Source organism: Hypanus sabinus, chromosome 9, assembly GCF_030144855.1.
Source record: "Hypanus sabinus isolate sHypSab1 chromosome 9, sHypSab1.hap1, whole genome shotgun sequence".
NCBI classification, from domain to species: Eukaryota; Metazoa; Chordata; class Chondrichthyes; order Myliobatiformes; family Dasyatidae; genus Hypanus; species Hypanus sabinus.
In genome coordinates, this window is record NC_082714.1 from 121285148 (window position 1) to 121298529 (window position 13382).

The following is a 13382-nucleotide window of genomic DNA, read 5'->3' on the forward strand; positions in this document are numbered from 1 at the left end:
CCTGGTCCCAGCAGACTCATCTTTACTATGATGTAGAATCTTTTTTACACCTCTATCCTACTGTACATGAGGAAGATCTGAGGAACCTCTGCTTCTTCCTTGAAAAGAGGTAGCAGACACGGTGTAAACTTCAAAGGGAGGAAGCAGAAAAGGTGCAGACTTCACGGGGTTGGGGCATACAAGGTATAAACTTCACAGGGAGGTTATCTGCTTATTGTATAGATACAGGGTCAAATCCTTGGAATCTCTAGGTAGTTGAAAGCCTTTTTTCCTTGGAGTGATAGAAAATGAGAGGTGACCTGATAGAGGTGTATAAGATGATAAGAGGCACTGATCATGTGGATAGTCAGAGGCTTTTATCCAGGGCTGAAATGGCTAGCATGAGAGGGCACTGTTTTAATATGCTTGGAAGTAGGTACAGAGGAGATATCAGGGGTAAGTTTTTAACACAGAGTGGTGAGTGCGTGGAATGGGCTGCCAGTGACAGTGGTGGAGTCGGATACGATAGGGTCTTTTAAGAGACTCCTGGACAGGTATATGGTAAGGGCATGTTCGGCACAGCTTGGTGGGCTGAAGGGCCTGTTTTGTGCTGTAGGTTTTCTATGTTTCTCGGTATAATTACTACACTGGGTGGTGCTTGTATCTGATTAGGTACTGTAGGGTTTTCACTGTAAAACATGCTCTGCTGCTAAACAGAGAAAAACAGTATGACAAGTATATTATGATGTACTGAAAGACCACACAGGAAACAATAATTATAGAACTAAGATTCTGTCATGATAAATCAGCAGACCATGGGTGTAGACAATTGTCATATCTCTGTTGATACTTGCCAAAGTTGGTTTGAGCAAAATGTCAGATCAATGCCCTCTATTGTTTATGTGCATAGCCGCTGCTGGTGATTATTAGTTGTGGTAAAATTTGAATGCTACCACTATGGTATTATGAGGGCCAATATTCCAAATCTGCTGTACATGTGCAAATGATATTGCTAACATTTTATAATAGACAATTCGCTGAGGTCACATTACAATTAGAATACTCATTCTCTGACTTAACATAAGATTTGTATTGTGTGCATTAACCATTCTTAACCATTGTTCATTAATATCAACAACCAATCTAAAGATAAATAATTCCTGTAATAGTAAAACATTAGATAATATAATACAATTAGAAAAACAAATTGAAATAAAACTTGAATGGAAACTCCCTAAAACATTCCAGTAACCAACTGATTCTATGTTTAGAATTTTTAGACTTTTGAGAACAGAAATGTGAAAATGCTTGACACCTGCTGTGTATGGCTTTATATTCTTAACTATCAAAGTTTGTGCATAAATATAGAATTATGTTTATTCAGTTATGAGTTTATTTTTAAAAGCCAGAAAAACTGCTTTTTATTATTTTCATACTCTAAGATTGTTATCTGCTTATTGCAATCTATTAATTGGCCTTGAGCTACTTTCTGTTTTTGCTCTCATGTTTGACGTCATTGATTTTTATTTCTTTTGCTGTTTCCTTCTTCATGTACTGTTATGTCGCACACTCTCAATTTTTTTTTCCATTGCCATTTGTGATCTATCCAAATCACATTATCTTGTCTTATGATTTATTGATCAAGTTTCACAGTCTCCCGTGCAGATATTTGAAAAATTTCTGCTGAAGGCATTTAAAAGAAGCTTGTAAAGCATGAAGTTTGATGGCATAAGAACATTTGAAAGAGTCGAATGTTGAAACAGAGCGGGAAAGCACATTTTATTTGCTAGAATAATTTAAAACATTTGTCACTTTCGGTTTTAGTCATCATGAAATTTGGCATATGCAGAAACATAAATCTGTTCTTTATGAATGACTGCCAATAGCGTCAGATAATTAAATTATTCGTTTTTAATGCTGTCTTGTATAAACCTGGTGGTGTCTCACCTTTAAGTTTAGTTTTGAAGCATGCCTTGTATAATCTTGTATGTATATTTCTGCTCTGCTACCCAGGTGATGCTCCTTTCCAATGCCAATTGTGTGATGCTAAATTTAAAATCAATTCGGACCTAAAGAGACATATGCGTATCCATTCTGGTGAAAAACCGTACCAGTGTGACTACTGTGATTATCGCTGTGCCATGAAGGGGAATCTCCGATCTCATGTTCGTGTGAAGCATAGCATGGAGAATGCTTTCAAGTGCCCTCACTGTGACTTCCAGTGTGGCAATAAATCCACTCTTCGGCAGCACATGAGGTCTCACCAGCCAGATAAGCCGATAAAGTGCTTGCAATGCAGCTACTCCTGTTCCAGTAAGGGATCTCTGAAGGTACATGAAAGAATTCATTCTGAAGATCGACCTTTCAGATGCAGATTTTGCTGCTTTGATTCAAAGCAACGGAGTAATCTACTTATGCATATGAAGAAACATCATATAGGTAAGGACAAGACTGGTGCAGGGAAGAAAGATATTGATGGTCATAAACAAAACAGTTCAAGGTTAGTGGTCAAACTGGATGCCAAAAAGCCTTTCAAATGTGACTTGTGTGAAGCAAGTTTTGTCAGGGAAGATTCACTACGCAGCCATAAGAATCAACATCGTGATTTGTCCCACAGCAGTGAAAACAGTGAACTAGGAGTTCTACATCTGCAGATGCATCATAATAACCAAAGCAATTCTCCATCAATGCCTAGTGATCTTCAATCAAGATCAGTCACATCCTTTAGCAAAGGAGAGGTGAATATTATTGTTAGCCACCAGCTAAATCCAACTAACCCCATTGTTCAAGAAGCTGTAAGTGAACATCCTACAATAAGAGATTCTGTGGTGTCTGAATCCAGCCCAGATGGGGATGATGTAACCTCTAGTAGCCAGCTGCAACTGTTACAACAGGTCAGCCTGATTGCTCCAACCCAACAGACAATATCCCAGAATGAAACTGAAACTAGCTCATCTTTAGAACAGGAAGGCCCTTTACTTAGCCCAGTTGATTCAAGTTCTACAGAAAATCTTCATCAGGCTCTAATGCAGACCACACCAGATGCTAGCCAGGAATCTTCAAACAACCAATCATTCATCACTGAACCTACAATCAATTGTTCAGATCTGGATGGCTTCAATGCCCTCATTCAAGAGGAAAGCAGAGAAGTCACTGTAGTTAGTGATTCTAACCAAACTGTTGCTACTGCCTCCTCATCCTCAACATCGCCTATCTTCTCCTCCTCATCACCTCAGATTGAGGAATCTAAACAAACCTATTCTCTTGTTCCAGCAGGTGCTCCATCCAGCGTTACTTGCTCAGTATTACAAATCCCATCTCATAACTCTCCAGCTACAGAATTTCCCTCCCAGTCTGAGGAAACTAACAGTCTTTTGGTATCCAGTATTGGCATCAGCACTTCAGGAGTGATTATACAGAGTCTTCCAGTGGTTGTTTCCACAGCACAGCCACAGCCATCTGATGATCAGCTCTCTGAGAGGGCTTTCTATTCTGAGTGCAGTGCTCCATCAGCCTTAGTGCTACAGGATACCTCTCAGCTTTCTGATTGACAACCAATGCACCCCACCTCCGGTGCAAAAAACAGAAAACCTACCTGTTCTCTAACTGAAACTCAAAGGTGGGCAATGTAGTATGGGTATATTTCTGGTATGGAGCCCCAGTGTAATTAACTGAAATTCAGTGATGAAGTAGAATCCGGTGTTGTTTGCTATGTTCTGTAGACAGCTCTAGTCCCGCAAGTGTGGTTATTTTGCACAGTTGCCTTTGAAGTGCGACCATCCCCACAACAAACTATCTTGATAGTTGTAATCTGAGATCCTAGACTCACCTTGCATCTGCTGTTAAAGTTAGCAGAGGTTAGATTTAAATCTTGACCTTAGTTAATAATTCAGAATATTAATTACTTTGTTCTTGGGTGAGTTCAATACTTAGTTGCTCATTGCAAGTATACACTCCAAAATAGAAGGAAGAGCAAAAGCATCAGTGAATCATATTCTCTTTCATGTTTGTCTGATCAAACAGCTTATTGATAAATCATACTGAATGATGAAGGGAGTATGGTAAGTAAGGGTAGGGAGCAAGTGCAGGCGTTTGTGAACCTTTCAAGCTTTTGTCCTTATGGAGTTAGCATTAACTAAATCAGCATCAGAACTGGGTATTCAAGAACTGGGGAGTTGGGAAGAATTCATAATTAAAGTTATTATCTTCAGTGAATATGTGTTTGCCATGGGCTATTCATTCATAATCTTTTGACTGCTTGGGTTCACAGATTACAGATCTTTATGAACAAAAGTATTCAAAAAGTAAACAATAGGTTTTATCCAAACAATTCCTGAGCAAAAATACTCAAGGAAAAACAAAAGATTTTCATATTAAGTGGCATCAAATTATTTTACTCAAGTAGGTAATGTAAACTGCACCACCTGGAGGGAGATAAAATTGAAGCTAAAAGGGATAAAGTGTACAAAGCTAATGGAGATTGTTCCTCATGCAGAATATAATTCTCTCATGATTTTGCTTCTCCTATTTCTTCCATTCTAATTGAATCTAATAATGAACACAATCATTCTATAATGGATTTAATTTTAATCTGAAGTTAATTAAACCACTAAATTACAGCTACCAAGCATCTGACTGCGTTTGAAGCAGGATAAGTTTTTAATGAATCATCAACTGGATGCAGCAAGCATGTATAAAATTCTTATACTTTAATTGGGGTAGAGCTTGTATAGCTTGAGTTGTAACTATTCCGTGAATGCAACTGCAAACAAAGCTAGATAATAAAAGTTTACCAGTACAAGAAGTATAATCTGTGGAGTGTGCTGTATCAAGTTAAACATTATTTTGAAATTAGAGGTTTATAAGATTCATTATCAAACTCCAATAATGAGGAAAAAGAAACATGTGTCAATAACTAACAGGGATCAATAAACTGACCTTGAGTTATCTCAGCATCCTTGCTTAAATCATTATGTAATCCAAGCACAAAGCAATTAATTGTCTTCAGAGAACAGAAAACTTTGAGTGTATATGAAGTGCCTGTGGAACTTCAAACAACCAAATTTCTTGAGTCATTTGTGCCTGTCCATCAAATTTGTGTAAAGGCATCTCAGAACTTTCTAACTCTTGGAAAGTTAATGAAACAGTGCACCCTGTGGTTGGACAGGGAATTGCTGATACCAACTGAAGGATTTCAGTCTTGATGCAGGACTTGATTTGAAAAATTGATTATACCTCTGCCACTAAGTTCCTCCAGCAGTTTTAACTCCAGATTCCAGCCTCAGCCGTTTCTTGTGTCTATAGTTCAGCATTTATCTGTATATTGAAGATCCTAAGTTTCATAGAGCAGCAGTGAGAGGATGCAAAATGTCAGTCATTAAGAATTTAAAGTCTATCCTAATACATCAATTTTTGTTACATGTCCTTGAAATTAAAGTGAAGCTTTTTGATATGATAGGATTTCTTTTTGAGTTTATGTTAGCTGTGTCATCCAAGCTAGTGAAAACTATTCCTTCCCAATCCTGACTTGTAGATGGTAGAAAAGCTTCAGAGATAATTCTCTGAATGCTTATTGTGCATACAGTGATGGTAATATCATTAAATGCCTAGGATCGGCAAACTCTTTCACTGGAGACAGTTACTCTGGCATGAATATTACTTACCACTTATCAGCCTATGCTTTAAATATTGTCTGGTCTTGATATAGGCTTTATTAGACTGTATCATTGTACAATCACCCTCAGGCTTCCACACTCCTGATCTTATCACAGAAGGATTTTTATTGATGAAACAGTTGAGATGGTCTCTGCCTTGAGGAGCTCCTTTAGTGATGTCCTCAAGTTGGGCTTTAAACCAGGGACCAGTCTGATGTCTTCACTAAGCAAAGGGATGCCTCTCAGGAAAATAAAACTGCTGACTTCAATGGATTGATGCAACCCAGAAGCAACTAGCACTTCTTCTGGAGCTAGAGCAGAAGGATGTTCTTCATATACTACAACAGGTTGCTTCCTTTGCAAGAGCTGTGAGATCTGAACAGACTTTGTCCCTGTTGCCAGACAGGAGATAGCACACAAGAACTGGCATTTCTTTTTCAAGAACAGAAGCATGCACCTCTTCACAGACCTCTTCATTGTGAGGAAGGCCCTGCTCAGATTACACCCAGCTGACACCAAGGCACAAAGTGAAGCTTTGAATTTAATTGAGTTGACTTTATTACTTACATCCTTCAACTATATAAGGAGTAAAGATCTTTATGTTATGCCTCTGTCTAAATGTGCTATTATAAATATTACGTACAAAAGGATAGCCCATATAATACAGAAATACAGTTGCATCAGCATGAATTAAGCAGTCTGATGACTTGGTGGAAGAAATTGTCCCGGAGCCTGTTGGTCCTGGCTTTTATGCTGCAGTACTGTTTCTCAAATGGTATCAGCTGATACAATTTGTGGTTGGGGTGACTCGGGTCTCCAATGAACCTTCAGGCCCTTTTTAGATGCTTGTCTTTTTTAAATTGTCTGAAAAGTGGAAAGGTCAAGTCTACAGAAGTACTGGATTGTCTGCACCACTCTCTGCAGGGTCCTGTGATTGAGGGAAGGACAGTTCCCTTACCAGGCAGTGATGCAGCCAGTCAGGATGATCTCAAATGTGCTCCTATAGAAAGTTATTAGAATTTGGGGCCCATACCAAACTTCTTCAACCGTCTGAGGTGAAGGAGGCGCTCTTGTACCTTTTTCACTACACAGCCAGTATGAACAGACCACGTGAGTTCCTCAGTGATGTTTATGCTGAGGAACTTAAAGCTGTTCACCCTCTTAACCCTAGATCCATTGAAGTCAATAGGGGTTAGCCTGTAGTTCACAACCAGCTCCTTTGTTTTTGCGACGTTGAGGGAGAGGTTGTTTTCTTGACACCACTGTGTCAGGGTGATGACTTCTTCTCTGTAGGATGTTGAAATTGCCAAATGGATAAGGTGCTAACATATGTATCTCTTCTGTCAAATATCATGGCTTTCTGTTTAGATATAGTTAGATTTTGCTTTGATATAAACAGTTGATGATGAGTGCTTCTCACCTCAATGGGGTACATACTGCAGGCCACCCAATATAAGCAATAGAATTACATCATTAGGAGCCAGTTGTGGTTTTGAAAATTATTCTCAATGTATTGACACCTAATTCTGTGAGTGGGGGAAGAACTAAGGAACATCAGAAATGTAAGGTAGCCCTGACTCTTAGGATTCATCCCTTCAAGCAGAGTTTGTCTGTGGAAATGTCTTGCAATGTGTATTCCTTAATGACTAATGAGTTGTGAATACTGCTAGAAATCATGGCATTCACCATGACAAAATTCTTCACAAGATCCGCAGAGGAAAATATTTGGGTAATTAAAGGGAGACATGAAGGGTACAAGAGTATTCTCAATGGTGGAAACCTGGTAATGCTGAAAAATCATAGCACCTGAGATGTCACCTTCTTCTGACCTAAATCAACACCAAAAAAAATCATTTGTCTGGATGACTTACCTGCAATTGAAAAATAAGCCAATCAGGACCAATCCAATGCCCATGGAATTGAGAGTCACTGTCATCTGGACTACATGGAGAGGGCAATCCAGACACTAATCTGCACTCAAATATTGCCTTTCTCAGTGCTGACTGATTAGCCTGTGAACGCATTGTTTATAGTTGATGGAGTCTTTCTGAAGATCCTGGGCACAGGCTCTGTGCTGATTGGTGTGTCTCTGCTTCCTTCCTGAGATTTCCCACTCTCCCTCAGTCTCCAGTACATGGAATGCAGCCTGTAATGTCATCACAGAGGTAACTAGTGAATGAGGAGCCCATCAGGCAGAAGTTCCCTCTTAATTGACGCACATTCTCCTGAGATCAGATATTTCTGAAGCTGCCTGGTCAATTATCTTAATATCAGTTGACTGTCTATAGTGAGGTAAAAATTTAACATGGTGCTTCTTGATCATGAGCAGTAGTGTGTTATAAATAATGCAGTGATTAGACAAGCCCCTGATGTCTGGCACGGCATAGACATGCTGGTATGGTTGCAGATAGAATTGTCTGGTCCTTTTTCCATTTGGTGCAATTGCACAAAATGATTGGTCATATTGTCTATTCAAAATAAATTTGATTTTATAGAATGTTAATGCTTAAAAACCCGGCACTACACCACTCAGTGTATAGATTTTTTTTAAACTTGCTCAATAGAAGTAAGTCTAGCCACTATAAAATTTACCTTATGATTCAGAGTTTAGAAGTCTGCTGATTTAACCTGATCATTTTGAAATACAAGCCATGAGATTAAGTTGATGAGATACTGCCTCTTAAATTCTTTCCAGATTGTTTCCTGGAATAAAATTTCACTGGGGTTGGCTCGCTGCCATGACTAGTTCGAGTTAGTCAACTTTATGGACCATTCAACTGACTCATACCTCCTGAGATTTATGTATGTCTGGCTGACATGCATAACTAGGTTAAAGCTTTACAGTTGGATCTAACCTGCATAAGACTTACAATATAAAGTTTATAGTAGCATTTTTCCATTGGTATTAATAAACATACTGTAGTTCAGGGGTGTCAAACTCATTTTCGGTCACAGGCCGGATTGAGAAAAATGCGACTTCATGCGGGCCGGATCAGTTGTGCAAGCGCGCGTGCTCCCACAGCTTTTGTTGCCTTCATTTTTTCAACCTGCTCTCATGTGTCTCAGTCTCTGCTATATCTAAAATTGTTTCACTTTACGAATTTCATTTTTTATGAAGCAGATTGCCTAGCAAGCATTCTTTTTATGATTGGTATTAACTTACAGACGTAGAAAGTAGGCAACGAGAAAGAAACGATGCTATTTCGGCTAAGATTGTTTTGGGAGCCATACCTTTTCCATTAATAAACCATTTGAAATCAAGCATTAGCAAACACAAATGTTTTGGTGAATTAATATGTTGACATCTGACCACAAAGTATTAACACACCCTTTTAAATGGAAAACTGTATTTTCCCATGTTAATGTTGAAAAATAGAAATTTACAACACAGAAGAATGTCACGTGGTCTATTGTGTTTGCCCTGGCTCTTTATTTCAACAGTCTAAAATGAATTGCGTTTTCATGTTCTTTCTCTAGAACTCTGTTTCAAATACGATAAAATCACAATACCAATATAGATCATAAATAGCAAATGTAAAAGGAGATCTTTCAGCCAGAGCAATACGGTACTGTGCAAAAGTCTTAGGTATATGTTAAAAAAAGCTTATTTAAAGTGAAGATGCTTCCAAAAGTATTGATATGAGAAGTTACTAAATATTTTTTAAATGCTATGAAGAGCGATAAACAGTGAAAACAAAATCAAATCCATATTTGGTGTGACCACCCATTTGCATTTAAAGCTGTATCAATTCTCTTAGGTACATAGTTGTGCAGTTTTATAAGAAATTGGACTGGTTAGTTCTTCCAAGAATCTTGGAGAATTTGCCTCAGTTCTTCTGCAGGCTTTGGCTGTTTCGCTTATTTCTGTCTCTCCAGGTAATGCCTGCGGAGGGCATACCATCTGAAACAAGATAAAAAATCTAGGGTGCCTAAGACCTAGTACAGTATTGTATCTATATATATTTTTTAAAGATGCATTGATTTTTTGCCCTTCTTTTCAGAAAGCACTTTTTACGTTTGGAAAGATTTGTCTATTTATTCCGGTGATTGTCCATTCCTTTTGGACATTCCATAGTAAGCATGCTGAATGGAGAAAGAGGGGACTGCAGATACTGTAATCTGGAGAGACAAACAAGATCTGATCCAGATCAAAGGGTTTCAATTCGAAAATGTGACCTGGCCCTTTCCCCCCACAGATGTTGCCTGGTCTGCTGCGTTCCTCTAGCATTTTAGTTGTTGCTTAAACTAGGAGAATAGAAGAAATCATAAAATGTAAAGGATGGTTTAACTGGGACCAGAAGATCAGTTACTACAATTTTCTGAATCTTGAAAGACTGCCGTCAGGAACCCCTTTGAAAAAAGAATCTGAAACGTCTTTCAGACACTTCTTTCATAAATTAGCCTTTTGTTTTCTCTTGTCTTCCAGGAAAATGTGTGTAATGGGTTGGGAGGGTGAGAGGTGGGAGCAAATGAACCTAGGATGATGTGCAAGTGGTCCTTTGCTTGTTTGGATTTTTACATATTCATGTCTTCAGTTACCACCACCCACAAAAACGAATACGCAAACTATTCTTTGCTCTAACAACCCCCACCCATAAAGTGTTCTTTGTAGCAGTCACCCCATTCACAGTAATACATTTATATTTAATGATCCGTCTTCATTTACTGACAGAGGGCAGCACTGTTAGCGTTGTCATGAGCACATCACTTTTACAGCACAAGTGACTTGGTTTCAATTACCGCCTCTGTCTGTAAGGAGTTTGTATGTTCTCCCCATGACTATGTGAGTTTCCTCTGGGTTCTCCAGTTTCCTCCCACAGTCTAAAGATGTACAGGTTAGTAGGTTAATTGGTCACATGCATCTAACTGGCTCATTGGAACGGAAGAGTCTCTAAATAAATAAAAATAGCAATTCCATCTGTGGCCTCAAAACTCTGCATTGCATTCTAACCACTGTTGTATAAATCAATCAGAACATTTTTGTTCCCATACTTTGGTAAATATCACATAATTCTTTGTATTGCAACAGTACTGCTGACTGTTTTAACAAAAAAGTCCTTTATTGGAGCATGAGTAACTTAAAATGTGTGCAGTTAGAGACATTGATCTCAGTTGAACCAGCGATGCAAGGATCCTATTAGTTACAGGATCCCCAAATAGTGAACAGGTTGGACTTCACTAAAGGTTGTGATTTCACCGATTATTGATGAGTCTGTGTGAAAATTCTGTCATTGTCCCACAATAAGAATGCACCTGTAAAACTAACAACATCTTAAGAGTTGGCTGGGAAAGTAAAGGAGTTTGGAGAATATTTCATGCACTTTTTCTAGTTGCGATACCTCTTCATGAAGATCAATTACTTTTTGTCTTTTGAGCTTTATTGAAATGTATGGAACACCAGTGGTTTCTTCCATAGATATCCCATGTGCAGAGATTGGTTTTGTGCTTTTCCCATTTACTGTTACTTCAGCTAACAATGAAGCGTAACTTTCACTGTTAGCTGAAGTAACAGATATCAAATGAAGCTCTTGGAATTTTATGAAACCTTGGTGTAAGACTGCAGATGTTGATTTTCTTCATTGCCAATGGGGTTGCTGCCAATTTGCCTGGTACAACTTCTGTAAAATGTAATAAAGTTGATAATTCTGCAAAATAAATAATTTGATATGTTGGGGGGGGAGAGAAATGGTTTTATGGTTCAAACCTTGGAATGCAAATAAAATTCTCATTGCAGATATGAAGACAGTGCAGTTCAGCAATCTGCCAATGGCAGCAAAACATACAGCAAATGATTACTTAAATAATCATATCCAAGTTTACTACAAACTGACATTGAGGCTCCTTTTACTGAACGTGCCATGTAAAATATCCTTCAATTTCAATGCTGCTTCAATATTAATTTAAAACAAACATCCCTCTATTTGCACTTCATTGCTGTTATCTGTATTTGCTTTAGATATACCACACCTGCCAGTTACCTCTCTGTCACTGCATAAGTGCTGCACTGTTAGTTCAGTGAATAAAGGTATTGCATTTTGTGCCACTGAGCCATAAATACTGACACAACCTCTTGACTTGCAATTTAACTATTTGCTGTATCTCTGCATTTGGTTAGCCAGACAAAAGAAGGAAAATATTAGCTTCATACTCTTACCTTCTGTATTGTTGGAAGCTACATACAGTGACAGGTTTTGTATTAATCGTGATTTTTCTCTCTGATGTAATAATGCCTCATCAGTGCTTGGACGTACACGAGAAGAATTTGATATGGATGAAGTACAAAAGGATTTTCAGTCATATAGATGGGTAATACATCACCAGTAAAAGACTTCAGGATAGGAGAGAGAATATAAATGATTTATGCAGCACTTAAATGGTGATTGATTGTTGTAGATGTGTACAGATTCTACAGGGTCTGATTCAGGCAGTTCATAAAAAAAAGTTTTAATAATTCAAAAGAGCCTGCCTATCAGTAGTGTGCAAAATGAATCAAAATACCATTCCAAAACCCCCCGAGTTACCAATTAGGTTCACAATTTGCCATTACTTTGGTCTTTAAAGGCAATAAGTAGTTCAGTACAGTCTGCATTCCAATGTTTCCTTTTTATTAAGTTTGGGCCCATTTTGTATCTCAACTACGTCTTTTACTTTGATGACAGTCTTCTCCTTCATGAAATTAAATACAAAATACACATACTCACTCATTTCCTTTACATCCATTAGTCGATGTCTGATTTGGAGTCAAAGAACAAACAGGCCCAACTATCCACAAAGTCCACACTGACCACCAGGCCTCCAGCTACAGTAATTCCTCATTCTTCACTTCCCCCCCCCCCACCCTCCCCTTGGACATCGGTGCCAATACAGCCATACTCCTTATCATTTGCAATTCCATGCTATCAGAAAAGTTTATATTTCCTTTTATGTTCTACCTCTATTTTTGCCTCTTGGTGATTCTGTATTCAGCCTGGTTCTCATATGTCGACCAAATTTCATGCATTTGGCCCCTTTTCCTCCTTCAACTTCTACTCCTGTCACCTTGTCACCAAAGGATCACTGGCTTCGGATGTAATTAAATTACTGTCAAATCATCTCCATTTGACATGGTACCCATTCAGGTGTGAATTTTGGATAAGCAAGCTCTACCTCATTCCTCCTTTGCATCATCCTAATCAAATTACTAGCTCCAGCACTTCGTTAACTTTATGCCTTGCAAGTTCACTGTATGCAAAACAACTTGTTTTCAAATGCAAAAAAAAAATTGAAATTGTTCTTAATCACTGGGATTCAAATTTTTAGGGAAGGATTATAGTAGCAAAAAAAGAATGTAAAAGAAAGCTTAAAAAAGTGGTGGAAACAGCCCAGTCCATCACAGAAAAGTCTCACTGAGTACACATACAAGGAACATTGCCACTGGAAAGCAAGGTCCATCAATAAAGACCCCTGCTATCCAGACCATGCTCTTTTTTCACTGCTGTCATCAGGAAGGAGGTACAGGAGCCTTGAGTTCCACACCACCAGATTCATGAACAGTTATTACCCTTCTACCATCAGGCTCCTGAACCAGCATTGGTAATTTCGCTCCTAACACTGGCACACCCTATGGAATAATTTTCAAGGACTCTCAGTGTTATTTCATTATTATTGTTTGTATTTGCACAATCTGTCTTTTGCACAATCCATCTTTTGCAGTTTTTCATTGATTCTATTGTATTTATTTTTTCCATTAAAAACTGCATATTTCTTGTA

The 13382-nt window shown here is 38.3% G+C and overlaps 1 protein-coding gene across 1 annotated transcript in view; it reads left to right on the forward strand.

The window, feature by feature from the left end:
• The window catches only part of zfp64 (zinc finger protein 64 homolog (mouse)), a 53874-nt gene extending 45084 nt beyond the window's left edge, over positions 1-8790 (forward strand). The window contains exon 6 of the mRNA XM_059980478.1: positions 1993-8790. Coding sequence (XP_059836461.1) covers positions 1993-3530 — 1538 coding nt within the window. The 3' untranslated portion in view covers positions 3531-8790. The remainder of the gene's footprint in view (positions 1-1992) is intronic.
• The last annotated feature ends 4592 nt before the right edge of the window (positions 8791-13382 follow it).